This window comes from Amphiura filiformis, chromosome 18, assembly GCF_039555335.1.
Source record: "Amphiura filiformis chromosome 18, Afil_fr2py, whole genome shotgun sequence".
NCBI classification, from domain to species: Eukaryota; Metazoa; Echinodermata; class Ophiuroidea; order Amphilepidida; family Amphiuridae; genus Amphiura; species Amphiura filiformis.
The window spans coordinates 37,741,061-37,768,014 of NC_092645.1; the positions used below are offsets into that span (position 1 = coordinate 37,741,061).

At 37.0% G+C, this 26,954-nt stretch overlaps 1 protein-coding gene across 1 annotated transcript; it reads right to left on the minus strand.

Annotated features, from left to right (window-relative positions):
• Window positions 1-929: 929 nt before the first annotated feature.
• Window positions 930-21,797, minus strand: LOC140139130 (uncharacterized). The gene is made up of 10 exons (XM_072160911.1): window positions 21,737-21,797; window positions 21,207-21,323; window positions 19,922-20,056; window positions 18,609-18,743; window positions 16,241-16,366; window positions 15,030-15,164; window positions 10,558-10,692; window positions 8,053-8,319; window positions 2,082-2,196; window positions 930-1,820 (listed from the first exon to the last, which is right to left on the minus strand). The coding sequence occupies exons 1-10, from the start codon at window positions 21,795-21,797 to the stop codon at window positions 1,595-1,597; spliced, it is 1,452 nt and encodes a 483-aa protein (XP_072017012.1). The 3' UTR covers window positions 930-1,594.
• Between the last annotated feature and the right edge of the window lie 5,157 nt (window positions 21,798-26,954).

The following is a 26,954-nucleotide window of genomic DNA, read 5'->3' on the forward strand; positions in this document are numbered from 1 at the left end:
ACAAGGTATTGTTGGTCGAAGCAACCTAAAAATCGATATCTAGATTAATATATTATTGAAAATTAACACCTTGATGTTTTGCAAAAGTTCATTCTACAAATCGTATACTTTGCAAACTTGCTTAATTTATTGTTTTTAATGAGTTATGTACGTTTTGTTGTTTCAGCCCCCTTTACAACGTAACTCAAGAACCGCAGCACCTATAAAAGTATATATGTGATATTTTAATTCTTCTACACGCTCGCTATGAATTGAGCAATGCAGTTTTTGCCAAAGCTCACTACCATTCATAAGATATTGAAAATGAAAGCTTGTATTGAAGATGATGCTCGGTGCTTGTAAATATCTTTTTTCATTAATGTTGATATAAATGTTGCATACAGAATTATTGCATAAAGAATTCTAGCTGACTTAAAATTTCTCACATGGCACATTAATGTCTTTGGAATTGTAATGCAAATTGTAATGCAAAGTGTAAATCTTATAAAACTTCAACATTAATGTTGCATGGTATCAAAGATCACACGTAAAGCTGTAAGCACTTGATCATTGTCATTCTTGGCTCAAATGTTTTTGGATAGTTAAAATATAACATATTTGCACGCACAACCTAAAGAATTAAAGTTGGAAAGCTTCCAATTGCCGAAATCAAGGTTTTCTCGGAAAAACTGTTATTCATCTTCGTCGGATTATAAAATAGATAATGTGGACTAAATTTAATGAGATACACAAACTTTAGGAAGTGGCGAGCGAGTATGAAAAACTCGCCTGTGGATCAAACTTGGAATGAACTGCATTGATGCGCGCATTATGTAATCGTTAATTTCTTCGGCAACCAGTCAAGCGAATCAAATACATTTTTCATATGTTATGCACAACAAAATGGGCTATACGCTACATTTTAATTTTTTTGATTTTGAAGTTTATTTCTCGACTTACGTCCAATTTGATTCACTCGGTAATTTTTTATGGGACACCCTGTATCAAGAAGGCAGCCACTGTACCAAGATGGCCGCAATAAAAATTAAAACCATATTTTTTAATAATTTTAAAATTTGTGATGTGCTAAGGGGAAAAAGTGTGGTTTGCAAGATTGTACAAAAATTGTCAACTCAACACAAGAGTATGCACTATTGGATCAGCTGACATGTACAGTATTTGGATTTATAATGTTGCTGTCTGCGCTCTCGATTTCCCGGCATCACCAAGTTTGATTAATTTAAGGTATCTCTGCATCAAACATAATGAATAGAAGCCTCAGGTAGCTATTCAATTTCATCGTACACATGGGACGAACATTGGTATGTCATTTCCATAGCCGAATCCCTGCCAGCCCCATTTACAGTAGTCATATATCCTGCGATAGTTGGTATCTGGCCACCTCGGATATCATGCGGCTGTTGCTCTCGTCGTGGATTCAAGTAACCCCCATTAAGTGATGTCATTTCCATAGCAGAATTCCTGGTAGCCGTATACCCAGCGACAGTTGGTATCTGGCCACCTCGGATATCATGCGGCTGTTGCTCTCGTCGTGGATTCAAGTAACCCCTATTAAGTGATGTCATTTCCATAGCCGAATCCCTGTCAGCCCTATTTACAGTAGTATCATATATCCAGCGATTGGTATCTGGTCACCTCGGATATCATGCGGTTGTTGCTCTCGTGGTGGATATAAAGTTAAGTAAGAATTTGGTGATGTCATTTCCATAGCCGAATCCCTGTCAGTCTTATTTGCAGTAGTCATATATCCAGTATTAGTTGGTATCTGGCCACCTCGGATATCATGCATTCGTTGCTCTCGTCGTGGATCCAAGTAAGACCTAAGTGATTCATAAAAGAATATGAAATTGTATTTGAATTAACTAAATTAGATCAGGGAGTCGAAATAGGGGAATATGGTTCCACTAACCCTAACCAAAACACAAATCTACCTCTAACCCTGTGTGTTCGACCAAACAAAAACAAAATTCCAAAATCGTTACATTTGCCCTAACTCTATTATATTTATTGAGGCCGCGTTCTCACTGAAACATTTAGATGATGTAGTCAGTAGCGTTCTGAGTATTGTAGAACTGGCATACCTTTTGATGCAGATGCATACTACGGCAATGATGATAATGATTAGTAGCCCTATGCTTGCTGCCAAGGCAATGATAATGGTTGGAGACAATAAACGCTCTGATCCAATTTCCGTATCTTAAAAAAACAACAACAAAAAAACAAACAAAAAAAAACATTCGAGCAATTGAATAGTAAATGCTTAAAGCTCATAGAGACTCAAGCACAAGCAACAAGGTACATATAGGGTAATACACCAAATTGTCTGTTTCTCTTGGTGATATAGTAAGGAGGCAAGTAGAAATCCGTAGAATTTTGATGATTAGAAGATGCCACCTATCTAGGTATGTTCTACACAAGTCTAGGAACAGGAAAATCTTTGTTGCCAATTTTGGAGATGCTGCAGAGGGCGGCCATCTTGGATTTCAAAATGGCCGCCATTTTAATTATATTTTGCCCTATATCTCAGCTCGTGAGCAACATACAAGGTTAAAAATGGTGGCAATACCTATGTTTGTGATACCAATGATTCCATTAAGGCCATCATCTTACTTGTAAGTAGTTTAGTTTGGCGGCCATCTTGAATTTCAAAATGGCCGACAAGTTAAACATACTTTCAGCTATATCTTGGCTTGTGAGTAACATAGAAGGCTAAAAATGGTGGCAATATCCATGTTTGTGATACCAAGGATTCCATAAAAGCCATTAACTTACTTGTGAGTAGTTTAGTTTGTCGGCCATCTCGAAATTCAAAATGGCCGACATGTTAAACATACTTTCAGCTATATCTTGGCTTGTGAGTAACATAGAAGGCTAAAAATGGTGGCAATGCCCATGTTTATGATATTGGGCTTTTGAAAATCACCATCCCATAAGCTATAACAATGGTCCTTTTGCTGCCACTTTGAATTTTAAAATGGTAGCCCTGGTGACAGCAATTCCAAATACCAGTTGTTTAATGTCCTACACATCTATGAATAACATTACATAGTCGCAATTTAACTGATGGCATCTAGCTTGTATGGATTAACATAAAGTCGTTGCAAGTTGCTACCTCTGCTAGGCTTGTTAAACATCATCATCACCACTGTCCTCTTCATTGTCACAATCACTTTCTGCTGGGAGGAGCATTGTCACATAACTCTTTCTCTTCACAGTATGTACAGTTCACTCATTTTACACTTGTATCGTTCACTGTTACATCTGCATTTAACGGCATTTGGAGCTGGAGGCAAATGTGTCATCACTGGTGGCTTCAGAAACAGTGTCTGTCACACCAAGTTTGGACCAATGCTATAATGATGTCATGGTTGGCATTCACATTATCTAAGATCTTTCAGCATGTTTATATTACCTTTACTTGCAAATTTCTCAGTAATGTCGGCTCTAGACAACGCATGCAACCCAGGAAGAGCTGCTGCATTTGATTGCCCTAAAGCATTGTATATTGGTCCTAGTTTATGTTTCTATGGCTCACTCCCGTACTTGTTACTATTCTTGTGTCAGCTGCAAGGTTTGGATATCGACATGTTGGCAACTCACAGGTACAACAGCAGGACTGGTATTCCTAATTTCATGTAAATTATTTACAGGAACAGTAGAAAATGTGTCATAACTGGGTCCTCGGGCAAGGAAGGAACACTGAGGCAAAGTGTTAGATGAACTACCCATGGCCTCCATATGTGCCTGAAGCTGAAGGGAGTAATTCAAGGTGCATCAAGTCACTCTTGGAGGAAGTGATGAGAAGTGATCCATCTGGTGCAAAGAGAGCTCTGGGTACTACAGAGAACTCATCTCTCGAGCTTTGGATACCACTAAAAGCCTCTCAGCTCGATCAATTTACTTCCATCCCTGACTTTCACTGCAATAGCACTTGATGACCATGGGCGGAGTTTCACTATATGCATGGGTGCCCGCAAATTGAACTTGCTGCTTGTTACCGTTTCAGACACAGATGTGGCAAATATATCTTGTCCTTTTTTGTTTCTTCTCTGGAAGTCTCGCTGAATCTTCTCAGATATGATTGCTTTAGTTACGATATTTATAACTTCATCACATCACCAAAGGGTCCACAGATGCTGTGAGCGTGTTTGTCAGGGCAGTAACATTCTGTTTCTGTCGACATACTTTTGAATCTGTGAGCTCGTGATGCTGCTTTTCTCTGTAGATTTTAGACCATCCATTTACCAAGCCTCCTTTGCAATATGAGACAGCTATAATGCAACAAGAAAGAAGTTCGTGCGACATTGAGTATTTTGAGAAATGCCAACAAGGCCTCTCCGCCAAGCCTACTTTCATAATTATTCACTGAAAACTCATTTAGGTTTGATTTTATTATCAGTGCATAGCTATGGACTATAGAACTACTAGAAGACAGAGCATTATTTGTCAGTTTCTGTTTCTGGAAGAACTATAATACTTAAGATGAAGTGTACCTAGTTTTTGATTTCTATTACTTAAGACATATTGGTCCAGACACCGGCGTCTTGGTACTTGGTCCAGACACCCGGCGTCTTGCTACTGGCTGTAAGGCGCTATCCTAACCTTGCAGCTGACACAAGTATGGTAACTCTGAGTGAGCCACCATAGAAACATAAAACTAGGACCAATATACAATGATTTTGATGGCCCTTAAAAGTGCCATCAAAAGTAGCAGCCCTTCCTGGTTTTCATGCCTTGTCTGGAGCCGACATTACTGGGAAGTTTGCCGGCAAAAAGGCAATAAAACATGCTGAAAGGTCTTGGATAATTTGGATGCCAACCATGAGATCATTATAACATTGTCCCAACGTGGTATGACAGACACTGTTTTTGAAGCCACCAGTGATGCCAGGTTTTCCTCCAGCTCCAGATGCCGTCAAATGCTGATATGGTCATATTTGGTGTACCAGTGTACGATGCATGTGTAAAATGAAGTGACTGTTTTGCACCAACTTCTGTACATGATGTGAAAGAACTATGTTACAATGCTACTTCTCTTAGTCATACAGAAAGTGACTGTGACAATGAAGAGGACCTAGATACCACCAGTTAAAATTACGACTCTGTATGTTATTCATAGATGTGCAAGATATTAAACAACTGATATTTGAAATGGCTCTCACCAGGGCTGTCATTTTAAAATTCATGGTGGCAACGATAGGACCATTGTTACAGCATATGGGATGTTGATTTTGCAATGTGCCCTGAGTAATTTAATTTATTTAATTTTGTTTACAATCTGAAAGTATGTCATGAGATGGGAAACCCCCTTGTACGTGCAAGATAATGGTGTGGAAAGTCATTTTGGAATTCTCCCTTCAAATTATTGTAAACAAAGTCAGATCTATGTTTGGAACTTGGAAATCCCCAGTTCAGTGTATTAAACCATAGAGAAAAAAACCCGGAAGTGATGTAATGAGAAAGGTTAATGTGTATAATTAATTTTGGGAAATCCCAAGCTTGCATCATCTGTGAAGATGTGAATGAAGCAGAGGTCTATTCATAGATCTTGGGTTTTCTGGAGTATAAAAATGTGAGAGCTTGAGTTTGCTGATTACAGAATGTCACTGGGTCATTGTATGCCCTGGTCTCTTACAATGAGTACTTTAGTTTGGATTTAAATTCAGTCCCAAATTTTGGGGTAGAATTCCAAAATGACTTTCCACACCATTATCTTGCACGTACAAGGGGGTTTCCCATCTCATGACATACTTTCAGATTGTAAACAAAGTTAAATAATTAAATTAAATTACTCAGGGCACATCACACCAATATTATAAACATAGGTATTGACAACATTTTGAACTTGTTGCTCAACAAGCCGATATATAGGTTAAAGTATGTTTAACATGTCAGCCATTTTGAAATTCAAGATGGCCGCCGCCAAACTAAACTACATACAGCTAAATTAATGACTTTTATGGACTCCTTGGTATCACCAACATGGGTATTCCCACCATTTTTAGCCTTCTATGTTGCTCACTCTTCAAGTCCACTGTCGAATCTATTCTCCTATACAGCTATGAGGCTTTGGTTATCACATTGACGCTTCTCACCGTGCCCTGATGCGCTACTGCCTTGGAGTGCATTTTCCAGATCGCCTATCAAACGACAATCTGTATGCCCGGGCAAAAGTTGCACCCGCGACATTGACACTCACACGCAACAGGCTACGGATTGTGGGCCATGCAATAAGGAGACCGGAACTGCCACTTTCCATCATCCTCCATCCTAACAATCAGGCCACAGAAGCCTTTTGCCGTGGTGGAGCACTTCGCCGCACATATCTAGCTCAGCTCATAGGCGATCTCAACGCCATTAACTTGACAATCAAGGACGCCTTCAGAGTAGCGCAAAACCGCACAGAATGGCAGAGACTTGTGGGATCTGTTAAATAACTGTATTTCATAACTCTTTTAGTCACAACGCCTCATGTTCTTGAACTTGAGTTGCGTCACCTTAGTAGTAGTATGTTGCTCACAAGCCAAGATAAAGGTGAACGTTTGTTCAACATGTCGACCATTTTGAAATTCAAGATGGCCGCCAAACTAAACTACTTACAGGTAAGTTAATGGCTTTTATGGAATCCTTGGTATCACAAACATGGGTATTGCCACCATTTTTAACCTTGTATGTTGCTCACGAGCTGAGATATAGGGCAAAATATAGTAAAAATGGCGGCCATTTTGAAATTTTAAGATTTTCCTGTTCCTAAACATGTGTAGAAAATATTCAGATAGGTGGCATCTTCTAATCATCAAAATTCTACGGACTCCTAGTTATGACACTTTGCCACCCCACTAATATTGAGATAAGGGTCAATAAACAAAATGTAAACAATAAGAGTCTTGAAAAATAAGGAGCAAATGCAAATGCAGATGCGTTATTCATTAATTATAGTCCGGTATATACGGGAATTTATTGATGACCCCCTACCCTCAGTACTCTACCAAACTAACCTTTTTAGCTTCCTTGTATGGTCCAATAACACATTCCAGATGTTAACAAAAATTATTCCCGGCACGCCGGCCATATTCACGGTTAAAGGACAACGTATTGGTTAAATTTCGAAGTTGTTCAAATCTTGTCAACAAGCACACCAAATTATTCCTCTCATTGCAAGCATTCAGAAAAATATCAATATTGTTGTGTCACATACGTAAAGATATGCGATAAATTTAAAGTGAAACTATTACGAAGTACCACTTTCGTTTGTGTCGCATAAATGACACGCAACTGGTTTAACACGTTTTTAATGGGTCATGCAAACATGCCACATAACATCTTAATGCCTTTTCCTACTTGGACAATAATTATTGTTCTTCATGCTTTTTTTATATTATATATAAAAGGCATCGTATTTTGGCCTCTGACATGGCAGTTACGTATTTCAATAGATTATATCTTCAGCTACTTCTCTACATGTATATACATAACATGGAAAAGTCTATGTTTTGCTAAATAACTACGAACGACCGACTTTTTCCACCCGTCTACTTTATAAACTGCCCGTCCGAAAGACGAGTGGACGGGTCTTCAATAATCGGACTTTTACTTCCGGAAAAGATGTTTAAATTTGGTTTATATTAACTGTGTATACATCTTCTTTTAATTAAATTTTGTCTTTAAATAGTAAGTACATCGCATGAAGAAAACTTTTGATTTTGTGATTTTGTACACATAAAATAAAGGGCATCTGAAAACAAACCACCACAAAAGGAAGTATGGTACATACAATTTTATTAATTGTGATGATTTTGAGTAAATAGTTAGGCATTGTTTTAAGGCAACTGGTAGTATCTGATAAGGTATGCGTATTATTTAAAACCTTAAATCAATAAAACAATATCATGTTTTTGCACCATATCTCAACAACATCAATTTATCCCATATTTCCTTTTGTCGTGGTAGGGCAGCAGAGTCCTGAACAAGACTAGAAAATTGATTGAATATCTGCGAAATAGAAACAAAATTTTACATTTTCCGGTACTTAAAAACGTACGTAAAACACACCTGTTAGCACAACGATAATAAAAGTGCATGACGCTATGTTCCCTGCTGCATCTGCAATGTTATATACAACATTGGTTGTACCGAGATTGAACATGTCTCCGGAAGTGTGCGACCTGTTTACAGTTAAGAGGGAAGATGGTGTAACATCGTCTAGAGCGGTTGGTTCAATCCAAAGCGCTGTAGCTGAAGTAGTGCCTTGTGGGACATCGACTGTATTATCTTGCGGACAGAAAGTCACCTTTGGAGGTGTCGTATCAGGTACCACTGCTAACAAAATAGAGACAAATGAAAACTTGAATATAGGTAATGTTGGAAATGCTACGATAATTAAGTGGTGCATGTATATATTGATAGGGGAGACGATTGTTATCCAATGGAGGTGTTTGATAGACTTTTGATAGGTGAGAGGTTCGTCAGCCAGCTAACAATTTGATAGACTTTTGATATAATCAGATTGAAAGTGTTTGATAGACTTTTGATAGGGGAGAGGATCGTTATCCAGTGGAGGTGTTTGATAGACTTTTGACAGGTGAGAGGTTCGTCAGCCAGCTAAAAATGTGATAGACTTTTGATATATAGAAGATTGAAAGTGTTTGATAGACTTTTGATAGGGGAGAGGATCATTATCCAGTGGAGGTGTTTGATAGACTTTTGATAATATAAAAGAGTGGAAGTGTTTGATAGACTTTTGATAGGGGAGAGGTTCGATATAATAGCCAGCTAACAATTTGATAGAGGAGGGTACATGCAGCTGCAAGCTGAATGACTTTTGATAGAGATGCATGACTGAAATATATTATATTTGATATGGTTTTGATAGGAGAGTGATAATCCACCTAAACATTTCATATACTTTTGATAGAGATCAGCTGAAAATCACATGCATCAATTTATTATATTCTATCAAATTCTATTAAATTGGGACACATTTGATAGAGTTTGATAGATTTATATCAAATTTCTATTAAGTATGGACTTTCCTTGTTTTTTTGCTAGAGTTTTGATAGATCCTATCAAAACTCTATCAAACGGTCTATCAAATCATGTCCCAATTTTGTAGAATTCCATTTGATAGAGTTTTGATATGTATCAAACCTCTATCAAATTTCGACCAGGGTATACTAATCAAGCCAACCACCTACTGCCAGGAACGATACTACTGCAACCCTCTATATTTTGTCTATACTATAATCTGTTATATTTGGTATTAATGTATAGCTAGTATCCCATATCCTGTGTATACCTTAAACAGTACATATATATTCCCCACGCAATTCCACTATGACGTAATAATGCGAGCGCGTGTACAAATCTATAGACAAACTTGACCCTTGACAGGAAACATTATATACTGCTCCAAGAAAGTATCCTTACACTTGGAAAAATAATCACAATTTCAAAACTAAACCATATTGGAGTAACTTTGTTTTTTTAATAGATGCACTATCTAATCCGGCACATTTTGACACCCCACTGAATCCAATGTGACTTCAAGTAGCAAAGTTACAAGCATTTGATTAGACGAAGGTCCAGTTTTAAAAGTGATACACTGGCCTATTCAAAACACCACGGACTATAGACATACTATAGAAAACTGAAACAAAGGGCTGACAAATAAAATGCAAGTTATGAAAATTACAGAGAAGTAAAAACTCAAATAAATATTGCTTTAAATAAGGCTTCATTGAAGAAACTGTGTAGTCTCTTTGTTGCGCTTGTTGGGATCTTTTTGCGCCGTGTATAGGCCAATTTGTCACTTTTAAAACTGGACCTTCGTCTATTCAATTGCCCCAAATTTACCCCAATATGGTTCAGTTTTGAAATTGTGATTATTTTTTCCAAGTGTAAGGATACTTTCTTGGCACAGTATACTTGTTTATAATAATAGACAAACCAATTTCACGCATTCCTACACCTTAAAGGCAGCCATAGCCGGGTCCCCGTTGGGTCTATCCCACCTGAAATGTGAATTGATGCGGCCTTGGCGGGAAGTTTTTAAACTGTACTCCATCCTACGTGTTACACATAGACAAAGGTCAAAGTTATTTATAATCTGAAAATACATGCTGTTACAATATTACAATGTTACCATGGTTACACCAATTATTGTTAACACCAAAAGTCTGGTTTTCCTCTCAGAACACAAGGAAAGTGTCAAATGAACACCAGCAGAGCCAAAGTAACATCCAGCAGTGTTAAAATTGGAAAGTGAATCTGGGAAAGTGTTAAATTAACACCAAACACGAGTCAAATTTGCAGTTAACACCCAACAGTGTAAACCTTGAAAATATTAGATTAACACCAGCAAAGTCATATTGAGGTATTAAAATACCTCACAGTGTCGAAGAGACTCCCAGAACACTTGCTCGGTGTTAAAATTAACACCCTTGGTATTACTTTTGACGTCGGAGTTTTTGCAGTGATTTCAGATTTAATAGTATGATGTTAATGCTGCGACCCACCCCAACACACCCCACCCTATTAGAAGAATGGTGACAAGCTTACCACACCAGTCTTGATTCTCATCTGACCAATCACCACAATCATTGAAACCATTACATCTCCATTCTGGGTATATACAAACTGCATTGTCTACTCCGGGGCATCTCTCCGAACCATTGGGACAGTCAACAAACGGTTCTGCATCATAAAAGCAAAATAAAGGGTTCAAATTCCATTTGAATTAGGGAAGTGAGCAAAAAGTTGTTTTATCGTTCAAAACTGGTTAAAATACAATTCACATAAAAGGTGCATATAAATGGAACAGGAAAATAGATTATACCAACATAGCAATATTATATATACATTACTACATTAATTGAATACATGCAGGTTAGAAAAGTGTAGAGAAAAATATTGCTCACACACCCCTAACAAATTGCACAAAAAAGATTGGACCAAAGAAAATAGTGAAACAATCTGATTCACGCATGTGATGACAATGGAGAGATTGCGATTTCCAAACGTAGGTATCGGACGTACGTTGATCTATTCACAACCACTCTCTAGTATCGAAGCGAGGTCACATATTTAGCCAGTTTTGAAGATTTTCCACGTCCGAAATAAACGTAGATACATCGTTAAAAATGCACACAATTTGTCCATTTTACAATATGTTAAAGACAGTAAATGACAATGAACATACGAAGGAAAATCTAATTACTATTTTGATCCTCTTTGTTGTAACAAATCATTATAATAAAGGTGCAGGGATGTGTTGAAAATCGACTGAATTTATACACGATGTCCATACGCAGAGATTTACATTGAAATGTGGGTGATACTTTGCGTACAAAAAATTACATTGCGATTTCCCATTTTGGATTCCAACGTAGTATAAAACGCAGATGCTACGTTGAATATGCTGATGTTACCTCATGTCGAAGCACATGCAACGCGCCCAATTTTCAGGACGAAAAAGTCTCATTTTGAAATTAAAGTCATAATATATGGATATAGTAATCTTTAATCTACCATACTATTATGTTTTTGGGCAACTATAAATTGGGGAGCACAAAAATACAATTAAGTTTAAGCAGCATGTTAAGTCAAATTTTAGTCAAAATCAAAAGCGGGCTGTTTGAATTAGGCAGAGACCTTGCTTACTGTTAATTCTTCAATCACTATGCCCTATATCGACCTAGATCAGATTTATAGTCTTTATTCCAGCTGACTTGTTCTCCTTCGTGACGAATGAGCACAATCCAGTTTGGAACCAAAACTAGCAATATTTAACACCGTATTAACGTACGTAAAAACGTACGTGAAAACGTACGGTCCATGTGCTGCGTTTGGAACATCGCAATCTTTCTAATGTCTGTTCTATGCCTCCAGTGAGGGACATATATTTTTTCGATTGTTTTCAACTTTCTAATACAATCCCTTTTAAATACCAATTTGGAGGGTGTATATAAAAAATGGCAAACACGCAAGAAATGTTTACCTAAACAAATTCTACACTGCAAGAACTCTGGTGTTAAATTTGCAACACTGATAGAGATGGTGTTACGGGTTCTGGTGTTAATCACGGTGTTGTATTAACCATGTTAACACCACCGGGTACTCTGCAAAAAATTGTTATGTTAAAAATATTGTAATTGTACTTGGCCGGACTGCTTCCAGGTCAAAGTTATTTATAATCTGAAAATACATGCTGTTACAATATTACAATGTTACCATGGTTACACCAATTATTGTTAACACCAAACACTAGTGGAAATTTATGATGAGAATTCTTTCAAAACGATGAGAATTGGGCAAAACTATGAGAATCGAACATTTTCTCATTTCTATGAAATTTTCTCATCCAAATGAATGAGAAATGTTAATTAACGTGTCAACCAACTGTCACATTGTTTTAAATGAGGAATTCATTTCTATAAAACTTTCTCATCCAAATGAATGAGAAATACTAATTAACATGTCAACAAGCTTTCACAAATGGTTGTTTTACACTGAAATTAATGTGAGCTTCATTTTCTAATACAAAATTATTATGATTACTTTGTTTTGATGAATCCACTACACTGCAGGAGAGCCGTTGTTAGCCGTGCTAATTTATTTATAAATTATGTATAACAAGAATGACGCAATAACGGTCTACCAACATAATATAACTTAAAAGGTAATATATTTATTTTACATAAATGATAGACCGTGGCAATTTGGCTTAAATGGAGGAATAATAACTTATAAACATATCGCACACAAAAAAGGTGTGTAAAGTGACCGTGTATAATCAAAATATATTTTAGATAAAATGCTGTATACGATTAAAACATTAACTTGTGGAATACATCAAAAGAGATGAATTCCACAAGTTAATAAGAATACACTGGAAATTTGATTAATTATGGGTTTATTACTCAGAAAATCAAAATTGCAAATGAGAAACATGTAATAATGACTCAGGCACTTTGGTTATGAGGGTGACGTTATGCATATTTCGCACCCTCGGTTCCAAAAAGCCGTTCATATGAAGTTCACCATAGGATATTTTATTTGTATAATTTCCAACCTATTTAAATTTTTTTATCCCCTCCCTCCCCACCAACCAATGTTGGAGCAAACATAGAGCACATTAAAAAATGCGGCGTTTGTTATACAACATTGAATAAGGGGAGCGGGGAGAGTCATTAAACTATGGAAGCATCCCAGCAAATTATCACTTGATTGTAGTTATATATAGCACACAAGGGTGACGGTTGAAACTTAAATTCCTCATTTAAAACAATGTGACAGGTGGTTGACACGTTAATTAACATTTCTCATTCATTTGGATGAGAACATTTCATAGAAATGAGAAAAGTCTCAATTCTCATACTGTTGTCCAATTCTCATCGCTTTGAAAGAATTCTCATTATAAATTTTCTACTAGTGAAAGTCTGGTTTTCCTCTCAGAACACAAGGAAAGTATCAAATGAATACCAGCAGAGCCAAAGTAACACCCAGCAGTGTTAAAATTGGAAAGTGAATCTGGGAAAGTGTTAAATTAACACCAAACATAAGTCAAATCTGCAGTTAACACCCAACAGTGTAAACCTTGAAAGTATTAGATTAACACCAGCAAAGTCATATTGAGGTATTAAAATACCTCACAGTGTCGAAGAGACTCCCAGAACACTTTCTCGGTGTTAAAATTAACACCCTTATGTATTACTTTTGACGTCGGAGTTTTGCAGTGTTTTCAGATTTAATAGTTAGGGATTCAATCATATTTCACCGTTGTTCATCACCGTTTAACAACGATGCGGTTTTGCGTGGTTTACTTCGCGAACAGCTTTAGCTGCCCGAAAAAAAACTCACGCAGGCGAGTTGTTAAACGGTGATGAACAGTGAAACATGATTGAATCCTTTCAACGTAACAAAAGAAGCTAAAGATCGTATACCGTAATTCACGATTATTACACGGGGAAATGTCAGTTAATCATTGTCACTAAGCCTTGTCAAAAACTTCGATGATTTCTCTGTTAATATCATCAATAAAACTACAGAATAAAACGGCAAAATTTAGCCGCTATCTGAAAATACTGAATTCAACTTGTAAGCTTGCATACGCACAAAGGTTCCAGGCATGACGAATTTTACGCGCTCTCGCGTAACGCGTAGTCTCGCTCGCGTTCGCGTATACGCTACAGTAAAAGTGTGGATTCATCACGGATTAACAACGGTTGGCTCCTGTACAAAGGTATAGGAAGAGTTGTTGAATATGATTTTAATGCTGCGACTGATCATATTTAACCACACCCAGCAAACAAAGAACGTTTTACAGACAACGTTACATACATTGTTAAACGTTTAAACTAAAAACAACAATTATACACAACATTTAGGGTTAGGAGCAGTGTACCTCCTAATAATAATACATTAATAATATAGGAAATGTGTCAAGGAAAAATCTTCACTCTGACCCGTCTTAATGAATCGAATATTTTTTGTGGGAGCTGAGAGTGCACCAGACATATCGAATTGCATTCTGAATACTAGGAATGTCCTTCTGATATCAAATAATTTTGAAATTCGTGATATTTACAAAAGCACACTTTAGCTGGGATGAAAAGCCGACAATCCTTGAATTATTAATGTTTCTCATTTGCAATTTTGATTTTCTGAGTAATAAATCCATAGTTAATAAAATGTCCAGCCGCATTCTTCATTAACTTGTGGAAAACATCAAAAGAGATGAGTTGTGGGAGTATTCACCCTTCTGTATAACTTTTTTTTGAAATTCCGAGTAACGACCCTTGGAGTAATGAAACTCTGGAGTAATAAACATTCGGAATAAATATCCATTGGAATAAAGGTCCTTTGGAATAATGATGCTTAATTAAAAAAAATAATCAACCTTAACTTTCAGAGCATAGACTACATTTACTTTTTAAATGCTATACTGGAACTTTTATCTTGTATGCCCGAAGAACATGCTCACGAAAAAAATGTAGGGGTTACTGATTTTCAGTCAGTTTGTTTAGACGTACCACAGGTAGGATGTATAGGATATTCATCAGTTCCATCTCGGCAGTCATTGTCCCCATCACATAACCAGGAAACAGGGACACAATTATTATTATTACATGTATGTAGATTTGGTGGACATGTAAAGTCAGCTGAGCCTGCATGTAAGAAAAGAAATTGTATTTGGATATTACTGGGCTAGATTATGTGTGCACTCATCCTGTGCATTATTATACCTTAATAACAGTGGCGTATCCGGCACTTTTTTCAGAGGGTGGGCAAGGGGAGGGGGGGGAGACAAATTTTAAGGGGGGGCAAACAAGTACAAAAAATGCCTAAAAATCTTAAATATCGCGGCGGACACCATTCTGCAGGGGGAAAGACTTTTAACAGGGAGAGGGTGCAGCTGCCCCCATTTGCCATTCCCCTCTTGGCTACGCCACTGCTTAATAAATCCCTCAAGTATAACCCCACTCTAGAAGATTTTGCACCAAAAAGAGAACAAGTGAAGGGGTTTATGGATTATGGCTCCATTCCATATATGTCGATGTATAAATCATTGATTGTGAACTTTTTGGTTCGATCTGTTAGAACATTTCACAATGGCATCTTTATTAATTTTGTCTAGAATGCTGCAATGGTCACTATCCAGTATTGCTAGGTATATGTTTCTTGCCATTTATTGTGACTTACTGATTAGTACTGTGGACATATCATACTTTTCTCAGCCTTATACAAAGTATTACCTAGGTATTTATGTCCTCATCCCATGTTATCATTCCTTCCTTCCTCAACGGACTAAAATCCATTGCACCAGGTTCAAAGTTGTGGATTTTGCACATTTTGTTGCACATTCCTACATAAATTCTTTATCGTTTATCACTCTTAACTCTTAGGCGTAGGTCCATGTAGTGGTTGTATGTATGCAGGGTGTGTGGCGTGGAGAGGATACTTTCATGTTGTGGGGTACTTCATTGTTGAAGTATTATAGGTATGTGCCGCCCAAGTGGGTCTGTTTTTCTCTTGAAATATCTGGACATCAGGGTAGATTTTTCACTGAAAATTCGCAGATTTGGTCACTGTTTCCAAACAAGGCTGGTGTTGGCAACATCATACCATGATAAATGGCCAGGGTTAGGTATCCCCGTGCTCAGAATGTACGGTACATTTCAGCATCAATACCCTTGTCGCCCCTCCTTATTTCCTCCTTCCCCTTTGAACATTTTGAACTCACCACAATAGTTTATTGGTTCATCGGATTCATCACGGCAGTCCGGAACACCATTACAATAGTAGTGGCCTGGTATACACTGAATATTGTCAGCACAACGATACCAATATTCTGGACATATAGTGCTTACTGTAGAATAATCAAAATTCAAAGGTCCCAATGCGGGGATTTAAAATTTGTTTTATCATGTTGTAATGTACCTCAAAAATTGTCCTCTCATTGCTAGGAATAAAACAGTTAATTATCATATTGCACTGGGGTGCTTAGTTCAGGAGTTATGAGTAAATTAAGTTAAATGTCAAATATCTCACTCACATGGGTCATATTTTCAAAATGCACCGATTTACCCGCAACTTCCTCCTCTTGGCACACGAAATAAAGTCTGCACAAAAAGTAACTCAGCTGTTATAAATACGCCTATAGATTCAGAACTACTAATTGTTTTCACAATAATTCAACGTAGAGAGAAGGATGATTTATTTACACGCATTATGATACCCCATTCGTCAAATGTCGTTCAATATTAACAACACAGTAGTGCTTTTATAGAAAAATACCAGAATTTAAAAGTTGCAGTTTACAGCGATCAATGGTTATAATGCCAGCACTGTAAACACGTAAAGCCCGCCATCATCTTCGCGCTTACTTCAAATCAATACAAATAACTGCAACTTTTTAATTCGGGTATTTTTTCTTTCAAAACACTGCTGTATTGTACAAATGGGGTATCAAAATACGCATAAATAAACCATCCTTTATGTTGAAATATTGTGAAAACAATTGTTAGTTCTGAATCTATAGGCGTATTTATAACAGCTGAGTTACTTTTCATGTTCACTGTCACTTACTCATCAGCAAAGTGCGACCTTTTGTCAATCACCTACGGTACCCAATTTCGGCATACTATATAACAAACTCATCATGATGATTGACAGAGAATACTGTAAATGTAGCTTGTACCGTTTTCTTGTGGCATCCTTCAGAAGTGAGCGGTCCGTTTACCAATATTTTCGGTCAAATCTCCATTCAATTAACACGGGGAGTTGGCTAGCTATGCCTTGCCCTCACTCATATTTTACCAAAGTGCAAATATTTCTGAACATCTAACCTAGCTGTAATTTTAGGTCATGTTAGAGAAATATATTTGCTAGAAGTTTGGAGAATACTTTAAATATTGGCCGGTTATTTTTCATACAGTGACGTTCACTAGGCAATTGCCTATACTTCTAATATACACTATTTGTAAAGGTCACACCTCAATTGTGAGAGCACTGTGTATTGTGTAATACCCAATACACAATGTGTATAGGAAAACGGACATTAACTGCAGTATGGATAATGCCAATCATATATCCAAAGAAACGAAACTTTTTCCCGTTTTCCCTCCTAAGAAAAATCATGCACATGCGGCGGAAATGCCACCCCTTATATCAAGTCATGGGACCCATACCATTTTATATTCCTCTTATGTTTCAGGTTTATTTGTCTCAATATTTGAGTGCAAATACCACTAGATCATATCCGCTCAGGACACGTCTTAAGCTTGTGTTTGTGTATGCGGCTGTGGGTTTTTAGCACAACAAGGTCTAATAAAGGTATATGAAACAAATTAAATTGCCAGAAAAAATAACGGATCAAAAATTGGAAGAAAATTATAACCGTCATACTTTAACCATTGTTATTAAACAGGACCATTTTTGTACCACGAACTACGAAAGGAGAAGGGGTGAATGTTGTTGTAACCGCTAGACATATTTTTCTATAGCAAACATTATATTCTTTTATATTTGATAACAGTGTACAGCTATGGGCTTTCACTATCTAGAGATACCAAACTAAGTACATAGGCAATAATAGGCACATATTATTGCACTCATGCATAAACACACATTTCCTGCGTTGTATGATATCCATTGAATGATTCACGATGTGAACATTTTAACATGACGATAATGGATTTCCTGACCCGAGATATATGTATTTCCTTGTAAAATTTTGCACAAATGAGTTGTAAACTTGAAGAATTGAACGACTTGCGAACAATGGCGGCTATTGATGCAGAAATTCATGGTTTATTTCATATTCTGAAATGCAGACCCAAAACAGCCATTTCGGCACTGATGATGATTTGAAGTAAATAGCACGAGCATTTCAGGCCCCACTTAGTTATTTTACAAAATCATTCTGTGTGATTTTTTTGTTTTACGTTTATTAAAAAGAAACAAATTTCATGTTTACAAGAATATCCCACGTTTAGAGGCATGGCACATTAAAGTAGGGTACACTTGCTTTTAAAAATGCTCTACTGGAAACTAGGGCTAGTAAATACTGAAGAGCTTGCTCAAAGAAACGACAATTTGTATCGACTTACTACAGGTGGGATGTATAGGATATTCATCACTTCCATCTCCGCAGTCATTGAACCCATCACATAACCAGGAAACAGGGACACAATTATTATTATTACAGGTATGCAGATTTGGTGGACATGTAAAGTCAGCTGAGCCTGCATGTAAGAATGGAAATCACGGATAAACGGTTCACATGTATTAGGATATTTCTGGGCTAGATGATAGTTGTGTAGTGGTTGTGTGGGGGTGGAAGGTAGGGTTGCGTGGAGGTGTGTTTGAACAACAGCAATAAGCTAAACCCAATACACGATACAACCCATGTACTAGGCCTTTTTTTTTGAATATTTGTATATTATATTCGAATATTTCTTATAATATTATTTGTTATATATCTTTTTGTTCCATGTGAAAGGGGCATGGTTAGGTACATCCGGGCCCTTGTAATATAATTTACGGAATATTTCAGCATCATTACTCTTGCCGTCACCACCATCTTCCCTCTTCCTCTTAGAACAGTTTGTACTCACTACAATCGGATTCATCGCGGCAGTTCAGATAAATATCACAATAGTAAAGGCTTGGTATACAGCGAATATTGTCAGAACAACTATACCAATGATCTGGACATGTAGTGCTTACTGTAGAATAATCAAAATATAAAATAGTCACAGCATGAGGGTGTACATATTTCGTCGGTCGCATGGTTTATTATACATTGGTATATTGAACGTTTCGTTCTGTTTTGTACGCATTTGTAGTGCATACATAAAAAGGTGCAGAGTTAATGTGTGCCAATAATCCTCCGCATTTTTAAAGGCGGCAAAAAACTGCTTGCTCTTCATGTTCCTCCTATTTTACCCTCGCTCGGGAGCTAATATTGTTATACACAGTCCTTAATGTCCAATATGAACAAAAAATTGCGTTAGTAAATCTTCGATCTTCGTGCATGTTAATATGCCGCAAATTATAGGTCGGATTTCAGTCACCTAAATGTTTAGCCGGTGTTGTTTGTTTTTGTATATGTGCCATTAGCCAACAATGTCTTAAAATGGGAAAAATTACTGAATATATGCGCTTCAGGTTTACTGATGGGTCCAATGTGCAAAGAAAACAGTAGCGATGCACACACTTTCTGTATTCTTGGAGCCACCTACCTATCCAATCAAACGTGAGCCTTCTAGATTTGTTGGTACTGTCAATCATAGCATCTACCTTGGTCTGCTTTAAAGGTCAAATGTATTGTTATCCTTTTGATTTGTCACAATGCACCCCAACCACACACACACACTCAGACATAAACGTTGTATACATTTAAGAATTGTTACAAACTTACGACACCAGTCTTGATTCTCATCTGACCAATCACCACAATCATTGAAACCATCACATCTCCCAGCTGGGTAGAAACAAGCTGCATTGCCTACTCCTGGACATCTTTCATAACCAACGGGACAATCAACAAATGGTTCTGCATCCAAAACAGCAAAATCAAGCGTTTAAATTCCACAAGAAACATGGGAGTGAGCAAAACGTCTCACATAAAAGAACAAGAACAAAACAATAAAGGACAGAAAAAATTAACCCTAGAACTACGTTACAGCAAAAAGTACCTTAAGTCGGGTCCTACTTGTATCTCATTGCCAGTCAAGCACACCAATCAATAATCAATAATCCGATTGTTAAAGAGTACAATAATACATTAACTATGTCTGTAGAATTGTTATAGACCTATTGACTGATTTGATTGGACTGAGGTGGGTAACAAAGCATTGTTTATTGACTAGAGTTGATTCTAGAACTAAAGGATGTTTTTAAGTGGCTGCTATTTAAATATCTATTACCAGCAACAAACCAAATGAGATACATGTACAACCCTACATAAGGTACCTTTCGCTGTAACGGGTCACTAGACATGTGTAAACATTATGCCAAAAAATCAGGTTTGAAAACAATCAACCAATTTCATATTATAAGATTGTACATTATGGGTTTAATTCTTTAAGACTAGTTGAGCACATTCAACTGCACTCAAACCTTGGTTATTCGCATGGACGCTCGAACAGTTATTGGTAATTCTGTGTCGATTGACAAATGTTAAAAAATTGAACAAGAAGAAAGTAAAAATAAATAGGGTTAGACGTATATGACGAGAAAAATATGGTAAACCATGATACCTGTGGAGAGAAATGTATTAAATTATATCCATATCGCTCAATACATTACCACAAATGAATAGGGAAAGATAAACAATACTTATATATCTGTACATTTGATCAAATTCTCATAAATTGAAATATTCATCATCAGAAAAGTTCGCATTATGTGTGTGCATAAATTAGCATAATTACATAATTCAGGGGGCTATGCCACTAAGTAAGATAATCATGCTTATAAACAAAGCTGTTTTTTACACTACCAGTCCAAGACATGACATTAACCTACACACTCTTTAAGAATTAAAATCTAATCAACTCTCATTCATGTTTTTAATTTTTTGAAGGGTGTATGAACATTTTGAAAGAAAAACTAAAATTTTCTGCAATTTCAAAAATTAGGGTTGGTGTTTATTGTTTACAGTGAAACTGTTTTCCTTAATTTATGTGTAATGCCGTGCTGACCTGGGCAGTTGAACTCATCATCTCCCTGATGACAGTCAATGATTGTGTCGCATCTATGTTCAATTGAAATACAAACGCCGTCCAGTTGACAATAGAACTCATTCACTGGGCATGGTTCTGAACAAACAAAAGATAAAAACAAAAACAAATCCAAACAAATATACTATTCCTGTGGATAAAACCATGAGTACAGCCGTGGCGTTCATCAAGTTTAATTTATGAGTTTATGTGAAAGTACAGGTAACAGCAAATTGTCGAGCAATGAGCAAACTAAACAAAGTTTCATGTGAATCCGCCAACAAATACAAAATGGCAGATGACCTGGAGTTGGTCAATGACCATGGACATATGTTTTTCATGAAGATACTCGAATGATATCAAATCAAGGTTTCCCATAATGCATTTCTTGTCGTTGCGAAGGTGCAGATTTCGCGTAATAACATAATAACATACTTAAAAAAACCCAATTTTTTGCCTGACTTAGTTTAATATCTTATGTGCATTTCGAAATTATGTAACTTAAGAATAACCAACCTTCATGACCATGATCACAACTAGATGGAAATCTGTGCTCACATAGCACGAACGCATTCTGCTGTCTGTACCATGTTAATTGTATTTGACATTAAATCTGTTTACAGCATATACAATGGCTATAGGCAATGCATGTGTGCAAGTGACATTACTGTGTTATTTAATTTGTAGCTGAAGCATCATTTTAAATAAATTTCTGTGCCATAGTGGAATTCAGTTTCAAACTGAACTAACTATTGGAATATAATCTAGAATAAACCATTAACGTGGTTCTTATTAATTGTACTGTTTCTTCCCTCTGGGTTTCTCCATGGGGTTACACGTTTGAAAAAACATTTATCTTTATCCAGCAGAGAAGATAAAGCTTGGCACGCTTTTCATTTGAAGACCTGAGCGCATGAAGACCATATTTGGCATTTTGAGATATGATCGTTTAAACTTTTTTAAATAAGATAATTTGGAAACCAAAAAAAGGCATAATATTGATACTTCTTAGGTACATGGGTATAGGCAAGAAGAATCATTTTGTATATCTACCAAGTAAATATCTGTAATATTGATCGATATTGATCGATTTATCATTTTTGGACTCGGATTGAAACACAAGCTTATAACTCAAAACTGTAATATTTAACCATATTGCTAATCTTTGTGCAAAGACGAGCAAGTTGACACCTTGTTTGTTGAATTTGAAGGTTGTTTTAAAATTTGACCTTAGTTGACCTTTAACCGGAAGTGACCCTCTAACTCATTAACCGCGCGCAAAATGCATGATAAATTATATATTTTCGTAATCGTTGTGATGAGACAAGTAATTTGACATGTCTCTTGACGACATTAGACAATTTATCATTTTTGACCCTCTTGACCCCTCACGTGACCCCTATGGAGAGGGGCCAAATGTAAACAAAAATTATCAACATTTTTGTCTTCATCCAATAACTTGTAACTCAATTTCGTAAAAAGTGGACTTACAGTCTTCTTGCGCTCAGGTCTTCATTTGTTTTTTCTTGAACTAGCCGGCTCGTGGAGGTAGTAAATTGCATACAAAAAATCCGTGAAAATGAGCAATCACAGAAAACCCAAATCATGGGTCATTTTGTGATCACCCCCAAACTAAAAATGTTAGAATAATCGAATTAAAATATTATAAATTGTGGGATAGGCTATTACGACCGGTGTTCATAGTAATTATTTAACGGGTTCGCCGTCGGACAAGTTTAGAACTGTCAAGATTTCGTCAGGAAGAGCTTTGACTTCTTCAGGACAAAGTATCTAAGAATGAGACATGTAGGCCGCCCCTTGCCTACTGATGTCTCTGAAGAGAGCCGTTCACTGAAGACTGTCCTATGTCAACAGAGAACAAGCAGACCTCCGCAATGAAGTGATATACTCTCATCGTGCATCCACTCGTTGTTAATGATCATCTGACGTCAGTCTATGATCACCGATCTCATAGGCAAGGAGCAGCCTATTTATTTATTTAATAATCACACAAAGAGGTACGGGGCAACTTACCTTGTTGTGCATTTGCATCATTTTTTCTGTTAACAAGGGGCAGTCTTCAGTAAACGGTTTTTTCAAGCCACCAAACCTTTTGCATTAGCAGATAGGTGAGGTCTGCTTGTTCTCTGTTGAAAAGGGACATTCTCCAGTGAACGGCTCTTTGCAGAGCCATCAGTAGGCAAGGGGCGGCCTACATGTCTCATTCTTAGGTACTTTGTCCTGAAGAAGACAGAGCTACTCCCGACGAAAGCTTGACAGTTCTAAAATTGTCCGATGGCGAACCCGCTAAACTAATTGGTACAATAGTGCACTCTCACCATCAATACATGTAACACCAGCGTCTTCGTGGTGTCCGCAGTCATGTATTCCCCAATCATTATGCCCACACTCATCTATGTTGTTTTCCAGTCCTGAACAAGCCACATCATCGAGCCAAATAATACCAGATCCTTGACCATAGAAAGCCTCCGATAATATTCGGGCATTAGCGTGTGGGAGACCTAGTTGGCGACATATTACCATTGCGTCATTCGTATCCCAGAAGTCATCACACACTGTTCCCCAGATACCATTGTGATATACTTCAACTCTACCTTTCGTGGTGCTTCCACCTACAAGACGGATTTGATGTGGTTCAGGTGTAACTAGAGCAATAATTGAGATACAAACAAAATAATGATAATAAACACTATGCTAAAATAGCAAGTTTGCATAATCCAAGATATCCGCAGGACGCCATCTGGAAAATTTAACTTTTGAACCACAATTGTCCTTGAATTGAGTAAATAACCCCAGAAAAGGGGTCTACCCGAAAAACTCTCTTAAATAAGGTATTACACCACATTCTAGGGCAAGTGGTTCAAGGAACTTGGATTTATGCAAATTGTATACCAGAGCTGAAAATTATTGTAAGACCCCATAGCATTACAAATAAAAAAAAATGACAGGAAAGAACATGAAATTTTTTAGGTTCGCCATTGAACATATAGAAACATCAATCAGACTATCAAAAGGAAACATTGTTATAAAGTTTGATCGCTTACCTGGAGCGCTTTCATAGTACTAACTTCGTCTTCAGCTGGATGTTAATGGCTCTGATGATTGATGGCTTGACAACCTTGGATGACAGTTTAAAAAACATCACTCAAACTCGATCGGTTCAAGAACCTTTTATGGTTTAACCTGACGTGTTTTAATACTCGACACCTAAATATCTTTGATTGCCGACCCCAGAAGTAAAAGGATTTCATCCGCGAAATATCATCCAAAAAGCACACAGATCTTTACTCAGCGAGCGGACACTGCAAACTAATTTTACTTTGGACATTTTAAAGCAAAATGAATTGGAAATCAAATTGCGCGGTTTGTTATCGGAACCTGCATAGTTGAGAGTGTCGGAGTTTATTGCCCATGCGCAGAAGCGAGAACATGGCCTGGTAAAGAATCGCCAAATTCGGAAGTTAGGACGCTTAAAAACAAAGAAAGAGAACGCCAATAATTTGTGTAAAGACGGTATTACATCGTATAAGATAAGTAAAGACAAATTGGTGGTGAATTTATCATCTAGGAAGCTCACGCAGCCGGAATGTGTTAGAATGCGGTAAGTCCAGAAAGTTTGCCTGTCAATGACATTGTAGCGGCTAAATTACGTGCTAGAGTTGTGAACATTACAAAAATTACTAAACCCTCGGTAAGCAATATAAGGCGGAGCGATCGGCGGTTGAATCGTTAAAGAAAGACACAAGCATCCAAAACTCGCAAGCTGATAAGGGAAGAGCAACTGTTGTGATAGATAATTCAGTGCACGAATAGAAAACTTTAGCTCTATTGCAAGATGAAAGTGTCTATGAGAATCTGAAAAAAGACCCCACTCAGAAATTTTAAAACAGACTTATCAAGTTACTAAACGATATCTAGCAAGATATATAGGGACTTATCCTACCGTAGCTGATGTTCCCATTATTGTATGGTCTTATAAGTAGGGATGCCCACTCTCAATACAGTTTCCACTAGAACGATTTTTCATTTACTGTGTGCGTGCACTCACACACGTATTGTCTATGGAGAAACTGGTCGATACAAGAAATCCCAGGCATGTTAAATGGCGTACATACTTGTTTTGATCCAAATGTAGGCCTATATCAGGGTGTTTCAAGAAATTCCTGATTCCACCAGAAAACATTCACCAAACTGTTTCCTGTTTGGTCAGTAAATAGAGAGGACCTTCCTGCATGAAGAGATCAACTTTTTTAATGAAAAATTTAATGAGATGAGAACTACAACAGGTTGAAGTGACACCATTCCGTGCATCAGGTGTTCAAACGCAATTATCTCCAAATTTGGAGTGAATCAGACAAGCAAACTTACATACTCATAAAATTTAACTATTTATGAAGACAAAATGTGTAGGATGTTAAGAAATTTAAGAATGTTTAAGCCTACCGCGGCCCATCTCAAATCATGCACTTCCCCGTGCACTTCTTAATACCATGTCCATTTCATAGGGAGTATAAAAACCGGGGACCATCATGGCTTCCATGCACACAGTGTATTGCTCAATGTAGTAAAGATAAACTTTGAGTTGGAGCAAATTTCTCAAAATTGGCAGTGATTAATGTTACCAAACTTATGCCATGATGAAATATAATAATTTTTGAAGATAAAATGTGCTGACCGTAAAAGATTGAACAATGTTTAAGACTACCGCCATTCATTTGAAATAATGCACTTATTGTTCATCTCCTCTATGGAGATATTTTCCATGGCGGCCATCTATGATCATGCTTGCGGTTTCACCAAACAAACCATGGGTTTTGAGGTCTTATATTTTTGTTGTATGTCAACAAAATCGATTAAATTTTCAGGATGATCTTATTTTCATGTTGTTATAAGCAAATATAATGTTCCAGATAACGCTAGTTAATAAATACATTAAGAAAAAGTACCTTAACATTGCACTTTCTGTTAGTATTCCGTTTTGGACTTTAACTTTTTAAAATGTTCTAGCAGCCCTATATAAAACCGTAACACTCAAAAGGCCATATCTCTGGAATGAAACGTCCGATTAAGATTATTTAAACGCCAAAATGTTTCTTTCATCAATTCCCAGCCAATAAGTTAGGTCTGAATCAATTTAAAAGTACTTCAATTTTTAGTGGACATGCCTATTATAAGGATACATAAAGCTGATGCACTCATAAGACCCATTGTTTCAAGCATCGGTGCTATGACTTGCGAGAATTGTTGAGGACATTATATCACCTTTGATAGGAAAGACTGAACATCGCGTCATTGATACTCAGGCCTTTGTTAATAAGATCGAAGACTTAAAAGTTGATACTGACGAGTCTATAGTGTCCTTCGATGTGTCGGCATTGATCACTTCTATTCCAGTGAAAGAAGCCCACGTTGTTGTTCGCAGTTTGTTGGAAAGTGACGAAAGCAGGATCAGCAAAAAATCTCGAGGTGGATGACGACATTAACCTAGTGAACTTTTGCTTAGGTACCACTTATTTCGTGTCTAGATGGAAATACTTGGATGCGCAATGGGCAGCCCTTGTAATCTCCTGGAGGCTTACGCGTATATGGAGTATTTTGAAAATACTCATCCAGTGCGCATGAAAAAACTTCGTATGTGGATGAATTCACTGATAACATAAATTAGCAAGAAGACAACATTAAGTTCCCCAGAAATGAAGATGAACAACT

What these genes read in the sequence shown, in the direction of transcription:
- LOC140139130 (XM_072160911.1), bottom strand. Translation starts at nt 21,797, where the DNA reads ATGCGTTCGTGCTATGTGAGCACAGATTTCCATCTAGTTGTGATCATG. An exon ending in TGAACCAATAAACTATTGTG is followed by an intron (nt 15,165 to 16,240) that starts GTGAGTTCAAAA and finishes TCTTACATGCAG; the next exon opens with GCTCAGCTGACTTTACATGT. An exon ending in TGAGAATCAAGACTGGTGTG is followed by an intron (nt 8,320 to 10,557) that starts GTAAGCTTGTCA and finishes CTATTTTGTTAG; the next exon opens with CAGTGGTACCTGATACGACA.